The 22,419-nt window shown below is 42.8% G+C and overlaps 1 protein-coding gene across 1 annotated transcript in view; it reads right to left on the bottom strand.

Moving 5' to 3' along the window:
* Positions 1-22,419, bottom strand: part of NPFFR1 (neuropeptide FF receptor 1) — a 40,780-nt gene that overhangs the window by 5,246 nt on the left and 13,115 nt on the right. Inside the window, 6 exon segments of the mRNA XM_045842445.1 lie at positions 16,894-16,981; positions 16,984-17,013; positions 19,341-19,517; positions 19,520-19,608; positions 19,610-19,631; positions 20,675-20,724. Coding sequence (XP_045698401.1) covers positions 16,894-16,981; positions 16,984-17,013; positions 19,341-19,517; positions 19,520-19,608; positions 19,610-19,631; positions 20,675-20,724 — 456 coding nt within the window.

Below are 22,419 nucleotides of genomic sequence, written 5' to 3'. Positions count from 1 at the left end.
GAACCTCTAATTTAAGTAGGACTGTGGGTATTTTCTTTTAAATGCAGCTTTTTGTTGGAGGTCTTAGAATCTTCTGCTGTCTCATCATTGGGCCTTTCCCCCTTTTCAAAGTTCTCCAGTGGCATTTGTTTTTAGCTCATTTTGGCTAGGGTTAGCTTGTAGGCTTACCAAAATTGTGACTGAGACAAGTGCGCAGTGCAGGAAAGAGGCACGGACAGAAGTGGTAAATAAAATAATGGGAGGGCCATATGCAGACTAAAATAAGTGTATGATTCTGACTTAAAGCCTGCCACCGATACAGCTGTACAATTGAAGTACATCAACTCACTTGTCACTATAAAGCCTGCCACCAGATGCAGCTTAATTGTCACTTGCCACTCACTGATAGGGTTTTGATATGAGTCTTCAAGCAGTTGATTTATTGTGGTCTCTGTGCAGTCAGACCTCTCTGCTAATGATGATCTGTATTTGCAGCCACTCCCCAGCACTAGCATCACCGCCTCAGTTCCACCTCAGGTCATCAGGCATTACATCCTCATAAGGAGTGCACAACCTAGATCCTTCCTGTGTGCAGTTCACAATAGGGTTCGTGCTCCTGTGAGAACCTAATGCTACCACTGATGTGACAGGAGACAGTGCTCAGGCAGTAATGAAAGTGATGGGGAGCAGCTATAAATACAGATGAAGCTTTATTCACTTGCCCACCACTCACCTCCTACTGTGGAGCCCTGTTCCTAACAGGCCATGGACTGGTACCTGTCCAAGACCCTGGGGTTAAGGTCCCCTGTGGTAGAGGAAGCAGAGATACCTTGAATAGCACAGTGTCAGCTTCTGGTTACAGGAGGCAGAATCAGGAACTCATAATCCCAGAGCCCCATCACTCTGCCACTCCCATCATTGGGTAGTACCCTGAGACTAAAGCCAGCCAGACACAAAAGGGATGCATACCTCCTTGAAGAATATGGGGAATTTCCCACAACTGAGGCAATACCACTTTACCAAGATACTGGAGGTGCCAGTAGTGCAGGAAAGAGAAAAGAAAAACTTGCACTATAGCATTGACTGGGAAACAAAAGAAAGACTTTTACTTATCATCCTGCTGAATTGTTAAGAACAAAAAAATACCTAAAAAAGAAGAGTTCACTATCTCAAATGCCCAGGCAGAAAAATAATCCATCGAGCATTATCAACAACCAAGGTAACAAGGTAGCTCAGAAAGAAAATGAAAAGGTACCAGAAACTAAACTCAAAGACATGAGAGACTGTGTTAAATGACTGAGAACTCAAGATTTCAGGTATGAAAAATCTCAATGATACACAAGAAAACTCAGAAAGGCCGTTTGATGAGCTCAAGCATGAAACCAACAAACAAAAGGGGTACTTTATCAAAGAGATTCAAACTATTAAAAAGAGCCAAACAGAAATTCTGGAGCTGAAGAACTCAACAAATGAGATTAAAAAATGAATTAGAAAGAACTGGAAACAAAGAAGACCAGATGGACGAGAGAATTGGTGAGCTTGGAGATAAAAATCCAGAAATGACTCAAGTGGAGGAAGAGCAAGAACTGAGAGTTTAAAAACAAAAATGAAAAAACTCTGTGAGAACTCCTTGACTCCACTAAAAAGAGCAACATCAGATCAATGCGTGTACCAGAAGGGGAAGAGAAGAGAAAGAGAACAACAGAGAGACAATTCAAACAAATAACCAGGGAGAACTCCCCAAACCTTTGGGCAGAGCTGGATCCTTAAATTCAAGAAGCTAAATGAACACCTAATTATCTCAATGCAAAAAGACCTTCACCAAGACACATTATATTAAAATTTCAAAAGTTAATGACAAAGAAAGAATTTTCAAGGCAGCCAGGTGAAAAAAGACTGTAACCTACAAAGGAAACCCCATTAAATTATAATCAGATTTTTTAAGCAGAAACTTTATAAGCAGGAGAGGGTGGAATGAAATAGTCTAAATATTGGAAGTGAGAAACCACCAGTCAAGAATAATATGTTCAGCAAACTTACACATTAGCTATGAAGGAGAAATAAAAGCTTTCCCAGACAAACAAAAACCGAGGGAATTTACCACCACAAGATTTGCATTACAAGAAATGTTTCAAGGAGCATTCTACCTGAAACAAAAAGTAAAAGCCTACAAGGCTTTGCGTAAGATGACAAACAGAAGCAGGAAATTGCAACTCTATTTCAGAATAGGGCATTAAAAGCTTAATTATAACATAAAGGTTAAAGGGTCAAATGCATTCTTTAGAAAGCCTACAACTTCTGCAATTTGGAAATGAACACAGCATGGAAAGAGTGGTTTGGGACAACAAAAACATGAAAATGGAGGGAGAAAGGACTGAACTTGCACAAGTGAATGAAGATGTATCAGAAGAAAAAGGACAATTGTATGCATGAAATATTTTCTACATAAACCTAATGGTAATTACAGAAAACATATAGAGCTGAAACTCAACATAAAAGAGAAGGAAACAAAGAAAAAATCATAGAAAACTATCAAACTAAAACAGCAGACAGAAAGACAAGGAAACAATAGACTGACAGAGCAACCAAAACACAGATAAAATGGCTGAAGTCCTCATACATCAATAATCACCCTACAAGTAGTAGGACTGAACCCACCAATCAAAAGTCAAGACGGATTAAAAAATAAGACACAACTATATGTTGCCCAGGATCCTGATCCATCTCAGCTACAAAGACAAACATAGGCTCTAAGTAAAGGATTGGGAGATGATACTCCACACAAATGGCATCCAGAGAAAGGTGAATGTAGCCATACTTATATCAGATAAAATAGATTTTAAGATTAAAAAAGGGAACAAGAGACAAGGATGGACACTTTATAATGATAAAGGGGACAATACATCAAGAAGACATAACACTTGTCAGTATATACAAGGGTAGGCAAAAGTAGGTTTACAATTGTTAGTGTGGGAAATATTACTATAATTAATAATACAATAATAAACTCTGTGTTTCTTGTACTCATAGCTGTAAATCTACTTTTGTCCACCCTTATATGCACCAAGCAATTACTAACAGACCTAAGGGGAGAAACTGACAGAAATATAGTTACAACAGGAGACCTGAACATTCCATTGACAGTAATGGATGCATCACTTAAACAAAAAGTCCATAATATCTGCCTTAGATGACCATGGGCTTAATATTTATAGGACACAACTCTAAACCTACTTTGCTCCCTGCTCCTTCTCATGTGTACATAGAACATTCTCAAACATAAACCATATGTTGGAGCACAAAACTAGTCTCAATAAATTTAAGTAAAAAGATTGAAATCACACCAAGCATATTTTCCAACCACAATAGTATGAAACTGGACATTAACTACAAAAAGCATGCTGGGAAAACCACAAATATGTGGGAATTAAACATGGCACTGAACAACTATTGGGTTAAAGAAAAAATAAAGAGACCAAAAGATACACAGAGACTAATGGAAATGACAACATGACATACCAAAATTTTGTATTTTTTTAAATATTAGCATTATAGGTATACAGGAAACCAGAAAAATCTCAGAAATAAAAGAGAAGTTACAGTGGACCCCACAGAAATGCAAAGGATTATACAAGAATATTATGAAAGGCCACCAAATTTGATAACCTATAAAAAATGGATGAGTTCTTAGAAATATATAACCCTCCTAGACTGAACCATTAAGAATTGGAAACCCTAAATAAACCATTCACTAGTAAGGAAATTGAAACAGTCAATAAAAATCTTCCCCAAAACAAAAGTCCAGAACCAGATGACTTCATTCATGAGTTCTACCAAACATTCAAAGATGGATTAATACCATTCCTTCTCAAACTCTTCCAAAAAATTCAATAAGAGGAAATTGTCTTAGGAGGGGGTTATACAAATGAATTTTATTTAACATTTAATAAAGCAGGCAATCTTTGTTCCCAATCTCTGTTCAGAGAAATGCAAAATGGGATGCAGTATAGGACATTTTTAAAGAACAAAGAACAAATAAGGAAAAGTAAAACAGAAAATGAATGAGGAATAGAAAACTAAGTGGAGAGCCAAGAGTTGGCTTGGTCTTTGGGGACTGGCTGACTGCCCTGCCTTTCTGGTCAAGTGGGACATTTACAGGAACATGAAAGTAATCTAAATTTTGGTTTGCTTGAAGAGCACCATGAGCAGGAGCAGCTCCATCTTGGGCCTAAAAATTTATTTCAACACTCGAAGCTTCTCCCAGTTCCCCAGGCATATCTAACCCTACATCAGTTTTCCCATTGCACACTGTCTGCATCCTATGAAACTAATTTTTTATTGTTTGTTTGTTCTCTTTTAAACCCCATGCTTCGCTGTGAGCTGCTTGAGGGAAAACTTGTGCTTTTCATCTTTGCATCCACAGTCCTAGCATAGTTCCTAATGGACAGTAAGTACAGGTACAACCCTTCATAAAATATCAACTATTGACAGAAGTTCACAGTCTGAGAGTACAGTTTGAGGGTATGTTTTGCCCTGTATTCAAAATTATGATTCAGAGGGAATACCTGTTAACTCATTTTATGAGGCCAACATTACCCTAATACCAAAACCAGGCAGGGACCACACACACACACACACACACACACACACACACACACACACAGAATTATAGGCCAATATCTCTGATGAACATAGATGGAAAAATCCCAAATAAAATACTAGCAAATCAGATACAATAATACACTAAAAGGATAATACATCATGATGAAGTGGGATTCCATCCAGGGATGCAAGAATGATTTAACATATGCAAATAATCAATGTGGTACGCCACATAACAAAATAAAAGATAAAAATCATGTATCAGTAGGTGCAGAAAAAGTATTTGACAAGATACAGCATCCACTTAGGATTAAAGCCCTCAAAATAGACAGAGAAAGAAAGTACCCGAAAATAATAAAGGCCATATATGACAAACTCTCAGCTAATGTCACACTCAGTGGTGAAAAACTGAATGTTCTTCCTCTACAGTCAGGAAGAGGACAAGGATGCCCACCCTTGCCACTGTCATTTATCATGGAACTGGAAGTCCAGCCACAACAATCAGGCAAAAAAAAAGAAATACAAGGCATCCAAATTGGGGATGAAGAAGTAAAATTGTCACTATTCACAGATGGCATGAGTCTATATATATAGAAAACCCAAGATACTACACCAAAAGACTATTAGAAACAATAAACAAATACAATGAAGTTATAGGATACAAAATCAATATACAAAAATCTATTGCATTCCTATATACTAATAATGAAATATCAGAAAAAGAAATGAAAACAATCTCATTTACAATTGCAACAAAAAAGATAAAATACCCAAGAATACACTTAAAGGAAGTGAAGGAATTATACACTGAAGACTGTAAGACATTATTGAAAGAAGACTCAAAGAAATGGAACAATATCCTGTGTTTATGGATTAGAAAAATTAACATTGTTAAAATGCCCATATTACCTAAAGCAATATACAGATTTAATGCAATCCACATCAAAATCCCAATGGCATTTTTCAGAAATAAAATTTAAAATCTTCAAATTTCTATGGAACCACAAAAGATCCCAAATAGCCAAAGCAATCGTGAGATAAAAGAGCAAAGACAGAGGTATCATACTCCCTGATTTATTTTATTCTAAAGTTACAATAATCAAAACAGTATGATATTGACAGAAAAACAGACACACAGACCAATGGAAAAGAATTAAGAGCCCAGAAAAAAAATCCATACATATATGTACAACTAATCTTTGACAAAGGATCAAAAACATACAATGAAGAAAAAAAAGCCTTGTCCCTGGGTGGGTAGTTCATTTGGTTAGAGCACCATCCTGATACACCAAGGTTGCAGGTTCAGTCCCTGGTTAAGGCACAAACAAGAATCAACCAATGAATGCATAAATAAGTGGAACAAAAGAAATCTGTGTTTTTCTCCCACTCTCCATCTCTCTCTCTCTCTCTCTGCAAAAAAAAAAAAAAAGCCTCTTCAATAAATGGTGTTAAAAAAAACTGGAAAGCCACATGCAAAAGAATGAAACTAGAAGATTGGACTTCCAGTCAAGATGGCAGCATAGCTAAACAAGCTTACCTCCTCACACAATCACATCAAAATTACAACTAAATTATAGAACAACCATCCCTCAGAACCAGTAGAAATAGAGTTGAATGGAAGTCTGTCAACTGTAGAATTAAAGAAATAACATCCATCCAGACTGGTAGGAAGGGTGAAGACATGGAACAGGCTGGCCCCACATCCATGTTTGGCAAATAAAAATTCAGGAGGGATATCTCAGGAATGAGGAGGCTCAGCCCCATACCAGCCCCCACCCCCAGCCCAGGATTCCCATGCCAGGAAGATAAATCCCCATAACTTCTGGCTGCAAAATCTGGTAGGGACTGAATAGGTGGAAGAAACTTCTCAAGTCCCAAGCAGTTCCTCTTAAAGAAACCACACATGAACTTACTCAGGCTCACTCCCTCTGAGCTCCAGCAATGGGGTAGCAGCTTGAAAGGCACCAGTGGCATACAGGGAGAAAGTGGCTAGCCTCAAGAGGGAACTGGGGGACAGCTTTCTCCCAGACAGAAAGGCAAGCAGAGTCACAGAACCAGCAGGTGGGTGCCATAACTGAGACTTCATCAACCTGGCAACCACTGTTTGCCCCACCCTGGAGATCCCCTAAGGCTACATCCTACCCACCTTACAGCTGTTAACAGTTACTTTTCTATATGAATGGCTTGTCTTGACTAAAGATTCACAACTTCGTAAATCCTCTCAAACAAGCAACAACCAACCTTAATGAGCCCTCAGGCCCTGTACCTATTGCTAAGTGGCCCCAGGCCTGACACTAGCAGCAGCCAGCCTAAATTCACAACTTGGCTTCACCTAGGAATCTCCAAGCCCAGCACAAGTAGCAGCCATCTCAGATTGCTCTATAACTCAGGCAGCATGGCCCCAGGCCAAACACAGGTGGGGGCTGACCTTGGTCTGCACCACCCAGGAAACCCCAGGGCCAGTTCACCCAATGAACAGCTATAGACCACATTGGAGCATCACTACCTTGACCCTGCACAGCTGATCCTCCACAGATGGTAGAGGTTGGTAGTCAGTGGTCATAGCCAATCCTTACAACTTATTGGCCTGGGTAAATCCCTGTCATTGACCTGCCAACAGCAACCAAGGCTCAACTACAAGAGGAGAGTCTATTCAACTCACACACAAAGGGCACACCTCAAGTACCCACCTTGGGTGATAGGGGAGGCTATGCCACTGGACCCTATAGGACACCTACTATATTAGGGCACACTACCAAGACAGGGAGCTGTAGCAGTTCTATCTAATATATAGAAACAAACATAGGGAGACTGCCAAAATGAAGAGACAAAGAAATATGGCCAAAATGAAGGAACAGATCAAAACTACAGAAAAAGCACTAAACAAAATGGAGATAAGTAATCTATCAGATGCAGAGTTCAAAACACTTGTTGTAAGGATGCACAAGGAACCTAGTGAGGACCTCCACAGTATAAAAAAGATCTAGTCAAAAACAAAGAACAAACTAACTGAAATAAAGAACCATTTACAGGGAAACAACAAAGTGAATGAAGCTGAGAATCAAATCAACAATTTGGAACACAAAGAAGCAAAAAACAACCACACAGAACCACAAGAAGAAAAAAAATCCAAAAAAATGAGGATAGTATAAGCAGCCTCTGGCAAACTTGAAACATTTCAACATTCATATCATAGGGGCACCAGGAGGAGAAGAGAAAGAGCAAAAAATTGGAAATCTGTTTGAAAAAATAATGAAAGAAAACTTCCTTAATTTGGTGAAGGAAATAGACATGCAAGTCCCAGAAGTGCAGAGAATCCCAAACAAGACGGATACAAAGAGGCCCACTCCAGACACATCATAATTAAAATACCAAAGGTTAAAGATAAAGAGAGAATCTTAAAAACAGCAAGAAAGAAGCAGATAGTTACCTACAGGGGAGTTCCCGTAAGACTTTCAGCTGATTTCTCTAAAGAAACTGGCAGGCTAGAAGGGATTGGCAAGAAATATTCAAAGTCATGAAAAGCAGGGACCTAGAGCAAAGATTGCTATACCCAGTGAAGATATCATTTAGAATCGAAAGGCAGATAGAGCTTCCCAGACAAGAAAAAACTAAAGGAGTTCATCATCAGGAAACCATTATTATATGAAATGTTAAAGGGACTTATTTAAGAAAAAGCAGATCAAAACTATGAATAAAATGGCAATAAATACACACCTGTCAACAATTAAGTCTGAAAAACAAACTAAGCAAACAAGAACAGAGACAGAATTATGTACATGGAGAATGTTTCAATAGTTATGAGATGGGGAGCGGGTGTAGGGGAATGGGTGGAAAGGTGATGGGGTTAAGAAGTACAAATGGGGTGGAGGATCCAAGATGGAGGCATAGGTGGTGGCACTGTACCTCCTCGTGCAACCAAAACTAAGGACAACAAGAATTTATAAACAAAAACCAACCAGAACAGAGAGAAATGAACTGAACGGAAGTCTGACTACCATACCTTCAATCCAGTAAGGAGGGAGGGAGTCGGAGGCCTACGGAGAGGGGTCCAGGGGTACCAGCAGGAAAAATCGGTGGCTGGCAGACGTGCGTGTGCAGGGTGCAGACCGCAGTTGGCGGACCCCAGAAGCACGGGGCAGCTGATGGACCGGTGGCAGACCCTGGGTGTGGAAGGCAACGAGCAGACCCAGTGAGGCGCGCAAGGCAGCTGGCTGTCCGCAGCCGCACATTCTCGCGCAGACAAACTAAGTGAAAACGGGCAGTGCGACACAGACCTCGCAACCTAGGGACCCAGCACCAGGAAACAAAGCCTGAAGGCACTGATTGAAAACACCTGTGGAAGTTGAGGAAGTTGAGGTCGGGAGATTCTCTCAGCCGCACAGGAGGCTCCTTGGAGAAACCCACAGAATCAAAGAGGGTGCACAAGCCCACCCACCCAGGAGCCAGCACCAGAGGGGACCAATTTGCTTGTGGGAAGCGGCAAGGGAGACTGAAGTCCTGGTGAGAGTGGAGCCGACGCCATTGTTCCCTCTCAGACCCCGCCCCCACATACGACGTCACAACCCAGCGACTGAGGTGCCCCACCCTGGTGAACACCTAAGGCTCCGCCCTTCATACATAACAGGTGTGACCAGACCAAAGGAAAAAAATAAAACTAAATTAAAAAGATGGCTCAAACAGAGCTAAAAGCCCCAGAGCCAATTTTTTTAAGCGACTGAGAAATAGCCAACCTATCAGATGCACAGTTCAAAGCACTGGTGATCAGGATGCTCACAGAATTGGTGAACTTTGGTCATAAATTAGATGAACAAATGCAGACTACAGTAAATGAAATGAAGAAAAATGCACACGGAACCAATAGTGATGGAAAGAAAACTGGGTTTCAAATCAATGGAAGGGACCAGAAGGAGGAAAGGAACAACCAAACAGAAAAGAATAAAGAAACAAGAATTCAAAAAAAAATGAGGAGAGACTTAGGGACCTCCAGGACACCTTTAAACGTTCCAATATCCGAATTATAGGGGTACCAGAAGGGGAAGAGGAAACACAACAAGTGGAAAAGTTATTTGAACAAATAATAAAGGAGAACTTCCCCAATCTGGCAAGGGAAATAGACTTCCAGGAAGTACAGGAAGCTCAGAGAGTCCCAAAGAGGTTGGACCCAAGGAGGAACATGCCAAGGCACATCATAATTACATTACCCAAGATAAAAATGAAGGAGAGAATTCTAGAAGCAGCAAGAGATAAGGGGACAGTCACCTACAAAGGAGTTCCCATCAGACTGTCAGCTGATTTCTCAAAAGAGACCTTGAAGGCAAGAAGGGGCTGGAAAGAAGTATTCCAAGTCATGAAAGGCAAGGACCTACATCCAAGAATAGTCTACCCAGCAAAGCTTTCTTTTAGAATGGAAGGGGAGATAAAGTGCTTCTCAGATAAGGTCAAGTTAAAGGAGTTCATCATCACCAAGCCCTTATTATATGAAATGTTAAAGGGACTTATCTAAGAAAAAGAAGATAAAAAATATGAACAGTAAAAAAAGACATCAAACTCACAGTTGGTAACAACCATACCTAAAACAAAAGCAAACTAAGCAAACAAAGAGAACAGGAGTGGAACCACAGAAATGGAGATCACATGGAGGGTTAGCAACAGGGAAGCAGGAAGAGGAGAGAGGGGGAAAAGGTACAGAGAATAAGTAGCATAGACAATAGGTAGAAAATAGACAGGGGGAGGGCAGGAATGGTGTGGGAAATGTAGAAGCGAAAGAACTTATGACACATGGACATGAACTAAAGGCGGGGGATGTGGGTGGGAGGGGGTGGGCAGGGGGGAGGGGAGTGAAGGGGGAAAATGGGACAACTGTAATAGCATAATCAATAAAATATATTAAAAAAAAGAAGTACAAATGGGTAGTTATAGAATAGCCATGGAGATGTATAGTACAGTATAGAAAATAGAGTAGCCAAAGAACTTATACACATGATCCATGGACTTGAACAATGAGCAGGATTGCATGAGGGAGGAGGGGAGTAAAGGGGAAAAAATTGGGACAACTGTAATAACATAGATAATAAAATATAATTAAAAAAGAATGAAACTAGACTGCTATGTGACACCATACACAAAAATTAACTCATAATGGACTGAAGACTTTAATATGACATGAAACAAAATACATAGAAGGAAACATAGACACTAAACTTAGTAGACTTTGGTTTCAGAGGGGATCTTGTGATTTTGATCCCAAGGCAAGGGGGAAAAATGCTGCACAGTAAAAGAAACCATCACTAAAACCAAAAAAACCCACAATGAATCAAATGGGAGAAGATATTTGCAAATGATACTTTTGATCAGAAGGTACATATGCAAAATATGTAAGAACTCATACAACTCAACAACAACAAAACAAACAACTAGATAAAAAATGGGCAGAGGACCTATCTTTTCTTTTTTTTTAATTTTTAAAAAAAATTTTTTTAATCATTGTTCAAATACAGTTTTCTCCTTTTTACTCCCAATTCATTCCCCCCTCCCACGGACCTATCTTTTCATACAGCCAACAGACACATGAAAAGATGCTCGACGTCACTAGTTATAAGGGAAATGCAAATCAAAGCCACAGTGAGATTCTGCCTTATACCTATTAGATGGCTATTATCAATAAGAAAGAAATAAGTGTTGGAGTGGGTGCAGAGAAAAGGGAACACTCGTACAATGCTGGTGGGAATATAAATGGTGCAGCTGCTATGGAAAACAGTATGGAGGTTCCTCAGAAAATTAAGAACAGAGGTTGCATATGACCCAGCAATTCCTTTTCCAAGTATCTACCCCCAAATTTTGAAAACACTTATTCTAAGTATGTATGTACCTACATAGTCTTTGCATCATTATTCACAATAGCCAAGACGTGGAAGAAACACAATTGTCCTTCAGTGGATGACTGCATAAAGAAAATGTGATATATACAATAGAATACTACTCAGCCATAACTAGACAAAACATTGCCATTTGCAACAACAAGGATGGATCTTGAGAGTATCATAGTAGGTAAAATAAGTCAGATGGAAAAGGAGGAGGACTATACAATAATACTCATATCAAGGATTTAATACAAAAAGCAAAAAACAAACACTCATAGATACAGACAACAGAATCTGGTTAGCAGAGGGGAAGGAGGTGAGGGAGGACAGAGAGAGTAAGGGGTCAAATACATGGTGATGGAGGGAGACGAGCCTTTGGGTGGTGAGCACACGATGGAATATATAGATGTTGTATTATCAAGTTGTATGCCTGATATATATATATATAATGTTATTAACCAATGCTATCCCAATAAATTTGATTAAAAAATAAGTAAATAAATAGAAAGGGTGGGACTAAGAAGTGTCTGTATGGGGAAGAAGACAAGGAGCTGGGTGTGAGGTGAGAAAAAAATAAAATAATGTTAACAGCTGCCGTTTTGACCCTGTGCCAGACGGAGTGTACCAGGGTTATAAGCAGAAGCTCAGTGAAGCCTCCCAACCGCCCTGTAGGGTGTTTTCAATTTTACAGAGGAGAATCTGAGGCTCACATTGGTTAAGTAACTTAGCGAAAGAGCTCACGAGAGGGAGGAGGGCTTTCGGCAGCTAGATCGTGTTCTGTTGTTTGCAAAGCCTGTTTAGCCCTTGACTCCCTTCCACGCTTATTAGAGAATCTGATGGATCCTGAGGCTTGAAAGACCAGAAGTAGCTGATGATGGGGTAGAGATGGGGAGCCAGGAGGGCCTGGACTGCCAGGGACCTGAAAACAGGCCTTGGAGACAGACTAAAGGAATGGAGATACCCTTCCTCCTCAGCCATACTGAAGCCCACCTGTTGGGCTGACTCCCCTGCTCAGAGTCATGGGTGGTAGGATTTCTGCTGCTCAGGAAACAAGGACTATCTACTAGCTCCTCCTGGGCCCCAGGAATCCCTATTAAACCTCCTCAGGAGCTGCCTCCAAGCCTTCTGAAAGGAGGTGGTGGTGTCCCCTGCAGGTCCCCCAAAGCTAGAGGGCAGGCTATAGATTCAGCACCACCCACCATGACGCAGACCCAGCCTTCCCACAGTGAAGAGAGTGGCTTTCCTAGTGCCAGGCCCAGTCATGTTGCGCGGGGGTCACCGGCCAGCAGTGACCACGGAACACTGTGGATGGCTCGACAATAAACACGCGAGAAATAACAACATGCACAGAGACAAACTAGTTTCTGTGGGGAAGTAGGGACAGAATGGCCACCCCCCCTAGTGGGGAGCGCGCTGATTTACCGTCCATACCTGCTTTTATTAGGCTCATTTTGCATAATAATTCAGGCAAAGTACAGTACTCATTAGGGGAAGTAACAAAGAACTCTGCCGGTCTATTGAGTTGGGGGTCAAAGAGCTGTAAGGCTGAGGAACAAACTAGCTTCCTCCTAAGACCCTTCTCATTCAACTGAGAGCGTTCTTAAACAAAGAAGGTTTCACAGTAATTTACATGTTCTTTCTTAGGCCTGATCACCCCGGGAAATCCGCACTTCCCAGTACCGAGCTGTACTACCCCGTCATTGTTTCAGGCTTAGGTGGAGCGCGGGAACTAAGGCCACCGAGAGATAAGGAGATTTTCTTCCGGACGCTGAGAACTCAGACTTTGTCAAAGCCGAGGAGTGAGGGTCCATCACCCCCTTTTGCTGCAGCCCCCCAAGTCCTTCTTTTGGGGGGCCTCCCAAAAGTGATCGTGCCTGGCTTGGGTTGTTCCCCCCATGGGGAATCTTACCCGTCTTTGGCTAACCGACCAAGCTTTTGGGGGTTCAGTTATGAACAAAGCAGCAGAAGCAGCATTCCTGCCAGGAAGAAAAGCTTTTGTCTCCTTGCCGGCTTACGGTTCCAAGGGCGTTCCCTTAGCCTTAGCTAGGCGGGGGTTTCAGCCTCTGATACCAGTCAGGGCGGTTCCCAACATATCCCCCTTTTTTAGTTTTTTAAAATCGATTGTGGTCGTTAAGCCTGTGAAACCTCCTTTTGCTGTTTTTCGAATGCAAATCAGAAGAAAAGCAACATCTACATACATCATAAGGCAATAATAGAAATATAAAGCAGAAACTAAATTCTATGGGTTGTGAATACCTAAATTTCTAAATTCAGTGCAAGAAAACATATTAAGGGAAAAAACAAAAGTAATAGGTCTGATTACATTTCAATCTTTGTGAGAAATTACATAGATATCAGGAAAGGCAAATCACATGGCAGTTTGAGCATAATGCAAGCCTGACTTTTTACAAGAGGATTTCTTAACAGGTGCAGTTCTGCGCACCGACTCATCACCTACTTTCTTACGTGGGTGTTGAGTTTTAATTTTACGCCTGCCAGAGTGGTTTCTCATACCTTCTCCCTTGTTTTCAGTTAGGACTGCTAAGGGTTCCATAAAGGTGGCTACCTGCTGGTCTCTGATACGACCCTGGGAAAACAATTTGCAAATACACCGAAGTACACAAATCAATATCACAATCAGTAAACAACCAGCAGCTCCAAAAAACCCAAATTCTCAAATTAATTCCATCAAACCATGTTTTAGGATTCAGCCAATTAATATTGTCATTAAGGGCTCGAAAAATGTCCTGTTTGGTTAAACGTTGAATGTCCTGCAGCTGATGATGTAACTCCAACTGCAATTTATCAATTTGTCCTTTTAAGTTAGTGGAGAAAGCTCCCCTCAAGCGATGTTGTATATCAGTCCAATTATGTTGGCTGGAATTCCACTGTAGTGGTGTGACACACAGTCTGGAGAAACCAGGGTCACAGGTTAGGTGTTGACGAATCACGAGAGCGTCCTGGCGTTCGCCAATCCAGTCCAGTGCTGATTCAACTGCAGAAAGGCGGGTCAGGATCTCCTGATCTATTTGAGCCTGTTGGACTAATTCTAAAGTAGTATTGATTAAACCATAAGTGTAACCAGGTGTTAACAAACTGTCGGACTCATAAGGAGGGCAGTGCATTGTTAAATGCTATAATGCCATTTGGATTCATTCATTTTCTGGTCATATTCTGGAGATAACAGATTTGGAAAGAGTTGGAAGGCACAATGAAATCATAATCACTATTAACAACTGGTCTTGTTAGATTTATGCAAAGAAACCTTACATCATTACTTACTCCTTTAGAATGACAAATTCTGGAGGGATCAGGTAGGGAGAAAAATATAAAGTGTGAAGGAAAATCCTTTTCCTTCTGATATCTACCAGGCTTCTTAAAACTTTCACTTCCACAGACCTTCTGCAACATTCACAAACTCTCTATTCTTTTTCATTCACTTTCTGATATCCACCAAGATTGCATCTCCATGCCTTATACCTTCCATTACTAACACACACCACATAATTCTTTCTTAAAACATTTACTTCCACAGACTTTCTGAAACATTCACAAACCTTCTAATCTTTCTTTCATACCCCTTCTGATATTCACCAAGATTGCATTTCCATGCCTTATACCTTCAATTATTAACTAACATCACATAACTTCTTTCCTAAAACTTTTACTTTTCCATTTATCTTTACAGTTTCCCATTTACATTCCTAGAGTGTGAAGTTTCAACCTTCCCTGGAATCCTCAATTTTTTTTTCAGAGCAGATACAGAGTAAAATCCATCCTTCTCTGTGGGGGTGAAGGTGGGGCCTCCGTGATCTGCTCACTCAATTTGCACACCGTTTCACTGTCAGAATCATATTCCTCATCATCTAGCTCTGTTTTCTTTGTCCAAATGAACTCGAGAGAATCCCTGACAAGCCTCCAGGTTACAAAGGTGTGCGCACCAATAGATATACCACTGTTTTGCAAAGATTTCAACCTTTCACCCACCTTTTTCCCAAACATCAATGTCTAACGTACCTCTATCAGGAAATGAAGGACAATATTTTCTTATAGATTGCAAAAGCTGAACCAGATGCTTTTCTTTCTTATACTTTGTTATACTTTCTTATACTTCCTTATACTTTGCTCCTTTAAGAACTTGTTGTAATATACGCAGAAAAGATTTCTGCCCTTTAGATAAGTTACAACCTATGTTTACCTTCCTTTTTTTTTTTAAAGAAAAAGCTTCCTTTTACTTACTTTTAATTGGCCAAAATAAATCACCTGATTACTTTTTTCAAGGCAAATCGTTTGTTTTTTCAAACTTGAGAATTAGATTACTATTTACCCAATTATAGGCGGTCGCGAAGAGAGAAACGACCTAGAAAAGAAAGACCTACTTCCCTGAAAATTCAACGCATCCCACGACATGCCCGAGAAAGAGTTCGGGGTCGTCGGCCCTTACCTGGGCTGTTAGCGCGCAAATCCACCCGAAGTTGATGCATTGTCCACAGCGACGGCTCGTAGCCGCTGGTTCCAAGTGGTCTCGAACGGGGTCCCACCTCTGTGGTCCCGAATCGCTGCCCCACGTTGGGCGCCAGCTGTTGCGCGTGGGTCACCGGCCAGCAGTGACCACGGAACACTGTGGATGGCTCGACAATAAACACGCGAGAAATAACAACATGCACAGAGACAAACTAGTTTCTGTGGGGAAGTAGGGACAGAATGGCCACCCCCCCTAGTGGGGGAGCGCGCTGATTTACCGTCCATACCTGCTTTTATTAGGCTCATTTTGCATAATAATTCAGGCAAAGTACAGTACTCATTAGGGGGAAGTAACAAAGAACTCTGCCGGTCTATTGAGTTGGGGGGTCAAAGAGCTGTAAGGCTGAGGAACAAACTAGCTTCCTCCTAAGACCCTTCTCATTCAACTGAGAGCGTTCTTAAACAAAGAAGGTTTCACAGTAATTTACATGTTCTTTCTTAGGCCTGATCACCCCGGGAAATCCGCACTTCCCAGTACCGAGCTGTACTACCCCCGTCATTGTTTCAGGCTTAGGTGGAGCGCGGGAACTAAGGCCACCGAGAGATAAGGAGATTTTCTTCCGGACGCTGAGAACTCAGACTTTGTCAAAGCCGAGGAGTGAGGGTCCATCACCCCCTTTTGCTGCAGCCCCCCAAGTCCTTTTGGGGGGCCTCCCAAAGTGATCGTGCCTGGCTTGGGTTGTTCCCCCATGGGGAATCTTACCCGTCTTTGGCTAACCGACCAAGCTTTTTGGGGGGTTCAGTTATGAACAAAGCAGCAGAAGCAGCATTCCTGCCAGGAAGAAAAGCTTTTGTCTCCTTGCCGGCTTACGGTTCCAAGGGCGTTCCCTTAGCCTTAGCTAGGCGGGGGTTTCAGCCTCTGATACCAGTCAGGGCGGTTCCCAACACAGTCAACCCAGGACACCCTGGGTAGGAACTCTCTCACCTTCTCACCTCAATGGCCAGCAGTGTGATAATGGAAGCTGACACAGATGTGTCCTGCACCAAGCCGTTTATCTTGCATGTGGTGTTTCAAAGGGCCACCCTGTAACAATGGAGGCCACCACAGAATAAGACATGTCTCACCCACAAAAAGCCAAGGACCTTGGGCCATCTAAGCCAGTCCCCGCTGTGGCTTGGATCTTCCCTCCATGGCCTGACAGGCAGTCATCTCGTCTTGGCTTACACACTTCCAGGAATGAGGAGCTGACCATCCCTCACCACCACAAACAGTTCTGACTATTAGAGAGGCAATCTTTAAATCAGCCAATGACTTCTTTCCATGAGCTTTGGATCCATCCAGCCCAATGCAGTTGGTCAGAATGCACACAAACAAAAAGACACACATCACCTTTAATAGAATGTTTGCTGTGGGGAAGGGGATTTGGAGTGGGGTAGGGGTACGGAAGGGAATGAATAAATTAAAAAATAAACACGGGGCTGTACAACAGAGTGAAGTTACACAGTGTCGTGGACTGTGGATGTGAACAATTCAACCATCTGCACCTGGGTTCTGAAAGAAAGGGAGAAAGAGAAGGAGGGAGGGAGGGAGGGAGGGAGGGAGGAAAGGAAAAAAAAAGAGAGAAAGAAACAAAGGGAGAAAAAAGGGAGGGAGAGAGAAAAAGAAGGGAAGGAAATAAAAGAAAAAAAGTCATATGAAGTTTTATTTTAAGGCAGAAACTTCTATGAGAAACAACTCCTAAATACCCACCGAAAAGAGACTGGTTAAATACACTGTAGCACACAGGTGGCAAACACAAGGCCCACGGGCTGAACCCAGCCCTCCACCTTGTTTTATCTGGCCCGGCACCTTGCTTCTACCCGGCAGCAGCTCCCAGCTCTCGCTTAACTGTTAAGGAGTAGTTACATTCATACAGTCCTAAAGTTACATTTGGCCTTTTGAAGGCAACCGTGAGGCTGATGTGGCCCCCTGTGAAAATGAGTTTGACACCCTTGCAGCACATCCATACAATGGAAGTCTAACCAGTTATAAGAAGAATGAGAATTCTTTAATTTATTAATATAAAATAACTTCATGTAAATTAATTTTAACACATTCTATTTACAACATACATGCTATATTTTTAACCAGAGAAAGGTAAAGATGCAAAATTGACTAGAAAGTTAGCATTTTAAAAAAATTTGCTTGTACTTGTACATAACACTTTTGGAAAGAGGCACAAGAAACCGGCAACATTGGCCTCCAGGAGAGGAAGGGGTGGAGGGACGTTTTTCACCGGATGTCTTTGAGAGATTTTTACTATTGAACCATGTGGATGTGTTGTCTGTTCAAACAATTTTTTAAATTTAGGCATGTGAAAAGAGGACTGGCAGAGCTACCTTAACCAATTGGTGATCTCACCGTGCCATTGCTGATTGGGGTGTGTCCCTGTGTGTGTGGGCATGTGCATATGTGTGTTGGGAAGAAAGATGCACAGCCTATGTGCAGCAGCCCTGAAAGCACCTGGGATTCAGCAGTGGGTAAAGGTCCCATCAGGCAGGGCCAGGATTCCTGAGGGGAAGCCAATTGCCCTGGCTCCACTCTCCTGGGTTCTAGAACCTATAGAAACTAGAACTGCAACTTCCCTGCCCCAAGTCAGGTAAGTCACTCTGAAGGGGGCTCTGAGCTCAGAACCTGCAGGCTCAGACCTCTAGGGGTCTCCACAGCTCTGGAAATCCAGAGTCCCAGGGTCTGTGGAGCCCTATTCTGGAACAGGGGAGAGAGTAGATGACAGGGCGATCTTTGCAAGTGAACAGGCGGGCATTTAGTGGTCTGGCTGCCTAGTTCTACTTGCAGTCTTCTAATAAATCCCTGCTAAATGGTCGGCCGGTCCCTACTTAGACACTCCCAGTGACAGGATGCTCACTCACTACCTGTGGGGCAGACTGGCTTTTGTTGAACATTTCAAATAAGTGGATTTTTAGGTCCTTGTTCAGAAGAAACCTGCCTCCCTACCACTTCTTCCCACCGGTTCTTGTTCTGCGCAAGGGAGCTCCCTAGGAGAGTCAGACTGAATCACACAGTTATCAGTAATATGGGTGTGGGAATGTGGGACTTGAAACTTAGCTGTGAAACTACAGACCCCTCCCTTAATCACTCTGAGCATCAGTTTCCTCATCGATAAAATGGGGATAATAATAATGCATACTTCACTGGATGGTGGTGAGGGTTAATTAGGATGATGCAGGAAGAGTAAGTCACATAATGCTGGGAAAAAGAAAAAGATTAATTCATTGTATCTATTATTCTAGTGTAATCTCTTAGCCACAGGACTATCTTGAGAGTTTGAGACAGTGGCTTCCTGGCCAAGAGAGCAGGCCAGCAATGATTTCTGGGGAGGGTACCCCCACTGCCTCCATTGCCCACACTCACCAGGGATGAGGTTGTCCACAGGGTGGCAGGCATGCAGAAGATGCCCACCTGCAGGTCTCTGATGGCCTGGATGAGAATGACCGTGTTGCTGATGGTGCGCATGTGCCGGTTCCTGAGCACGATGAAGCAGACCAGGGCATTGCCCACCATGCAGAGGAGGAAGGTCAGCATGAGGGCTACAATGAACATGGCCACCCTGGTGAGGAGTGCTGGTAGGAGGAGGAGAGGGTGCGGTTTGCAGCCCAGATGGCCTCAATGTGACTCCCATTCTGGCTTGGAGACCAGCTTCTTTGGAGGCTGAAAGGGCTCTCCTAGGAGCAAAGGAGCATATGGGTCAGGATCCAAGGCAAAGAAGAGATGACTGACTTCTCACCAACAATGAGAATTTTCTGTTCTCCAAACCCTGTCCATGCCCTAGTGCCCCGATCATGTGCTCGACTCCAGTTCTAACCGGGTCCAGCACTTTCCACCCACAGCCACTCAAACCCGGTCTCACACCTCCCACCCCAGTGGTCTCCCCCACTGTTCCTCTCCCGGTGTCTGGTGTCGGAGTCGCTGCTCTCCATTTGCAAGCAACACCCTTCTGCCCATATACCGTATTTTGCTGTGTATAATGTGCAGTGTTTTGCTCAAGTTTTTGAGGGAAAAATAAGGATATACATTATACATGGGTGGTACTAATTCCATATCTATATAAATGTTTTTAATCCTTTTATTTATGCTTATGCATTACAAGCATGACTCTAGAAAGCAATGATGATACCCATATGCAAAAGAATACTCTGGAATATAATTGGTTTTGTTTCTAAATATAAATAAATACATAAATGAATTAAAAAATTTAAAAGAAATTTTTCCCTGAAAGTTTGGGCCAAAAACATGGGTGTGCATTATACACGGCAGAATACAGGTATGCTCGGTCCTTCTCTGCCCCAGAGGCTGATCTGGAAGGACCACACCACCCAGGCTCCCTTGCCCTCTGATTTCCTACAGGATTCAGTCAATGGGAGGCACCTGAGGGAGACTGAGGTACCGGAGAATAGGGAAGTCAAGAGTATTCATCTCCCGTCTCCCTCTCTCCCAGCCCACTTCTGCCTGTGGGGCTATTTTCTGGGGCACACTTCCTGTTAGGCAACTCATCTTCCATGATTCTAGCTCTTGAGGGGCCACAGTGACACTGTTCCCTTCCTGCACCGACAGCTTCTTGTTTCTGCCAGTCCCAGGGGTGCTTCGCCATCCCTTGTGGGTTCTCTTGTCCCCTCTTCGCCCCTGTAAGATCCTCTGTTAAACTCTCTTCAGTTAAATCCTTTCTGAGTGCACCCCCTGTTTTCTTCCGGGACCCCAACATTTATACCCTCAAAGTCTTCAATGTCCTTCCTCACCATCTCCTCCACAGAACTTTGGCTGGGAGAATGAAAGGAGCAATTAAAGTCACCAGAAGGACGTCCAAAGCCAAGGCCACTGCCCATCCTTCACCTTCTCCCACCATGATGATCAGCTGCTTCATTGGCATAGCGTTTAACAATGTACTTCCATACCTATTACTTAATCTAGCCCTCCCGCTACCACATGAGGTAAACAGGTGAGGTATTAGCCCCATTTCACATGGGACAACTGGGATCAGAGGGGTTCTGTGACTTGCTCAGGTGGCACAGGACTATGCAGCAGGGTCGGCCCTGCCCAGAGTGTCTCTGAGTCAGTCCCAGGCTTCACTGTGTGTTTCTCTAGCCACATTCGGCAGGGGGTTGCTCAGTGTCCAACCACAGCTCTGCTGAGACGTCATTAGATGTGGTGATTAATGATGTTGTCTCATGCACTCTCTTCCCGCCTTCCTCTGGGACTGATTGTGGCCTGATCCTGGGGACGAAGAGTCTTCGGGGAGTCTTCTGTCACATCCAGAGCTCAGCCACTGGCCCGGAGGCCCACTGGAGGCTTGGGACCTAGAGACTAGAGAGACCCCGTGGGAGGACCCGGCCTAATGAGCGGGCACAACTGGGCTGTAGGGGCCGGCAGGGGCTGAGGGGCACTCTGGGCGATGGGGAGGGGGGTGGGCAGGGCGGGCAGGGTGTCTGCTGGTAGGGGAAGGAGCTGGAAGTTTCCAGTGCACAGTAAGCAGAGGAGATAACATTCCCCTGTATAGGCCCCTCTAGGGGCTCCTAATTGCACCCAAACATCTTCATTTTCATATGGAAAATGTCAAACATGTACAAAAGAGAATGTTACAGTGAACATATATAAAGAGAAAGTAGTTTAATGAACATTACAAGAAAGAAGAGTATGAAGAACCCCCATGTATAAATCATCCACTTTCAACAACTATCAACTCAAAGCCAGTCTAGTTTCACCATGCTCCCACCTCTCTCTGCATTATTTTGAAGCAAATATCGCATCACTTTTTTCCATCCATAATATTTCAGCTCCTATCTCTAAAAAATAAGACTCAAGCCCTGGCTGGTGTGACTCAGTGGATTTAGCACTGGCCTGCGAACAAAAGGGTCACCAGTTCAACTCCCAGTCAGGGCACATGCTGGGGTTGCAGGCCAGGTCCCCAGTAGGAGGCATGCAAGAAGCAACTATGCATTGATGTTTCTCACCCTCTCTTTCTCTCTCCCTTGCCTTCTCTAAAAATAAATAAATAAATAAATAAATAAATAAAATAGGACTAAAAACAAAAACCCCTAACCACAGTAACAGTATCATACCTAACAAAATTAACAATTATGTCATAATGTTATCAATTATCCAGCATTCAAAATTCCTTGATTGTAACAATTTTTAAAATAATTGGCTTATTTGAGTGAGCGTCCAAATAAGATTTCTGTTTCCGTGATCTATTATTATGTGGCAAGTCACTCCAAAATTGAGCGGTGCGGCACTGTGGCTTAGCAATCTGGGTGGTCCTTCTGCTGGTCTCTCTTGGAATCACTCACACAGCTGCGGGCATCTGGTGGTTCAATGGGGCTGGAAGGCTCAAGATGAGCTGCTTGTTCCATGGCCTCTGTTTCATGCTGGATATTGGCCGGGGTGTCTGGTTTGTCCTCCACATGGCCTCTCGTCCTCCAGGAGGTTAGACTGGGCTTCTTCACAGCTTGGTGGACC

The sequence above is a fragment of the Phyllostomus hastatus genome, unplaced genomic scaffold, assembly GCF_019186645.2.
Source record: "Phyllostomus hastatus isolate PE091 unplaced genomic scaffold, TTU_PhHast_1.1 phas_contig_38, whole genome shotgun sequence".
In the NCBI taxonomy this organism is placed as follows: Eukaryota; Metazoa; Chordata; class Mammalia; order Chiroptera; family Phyllostomidae; genus Phyllostomus; species Phyllostomus hastatus.
This window is presented reverse-complemented; position numbering and strand designations above follow the sequence as displayed.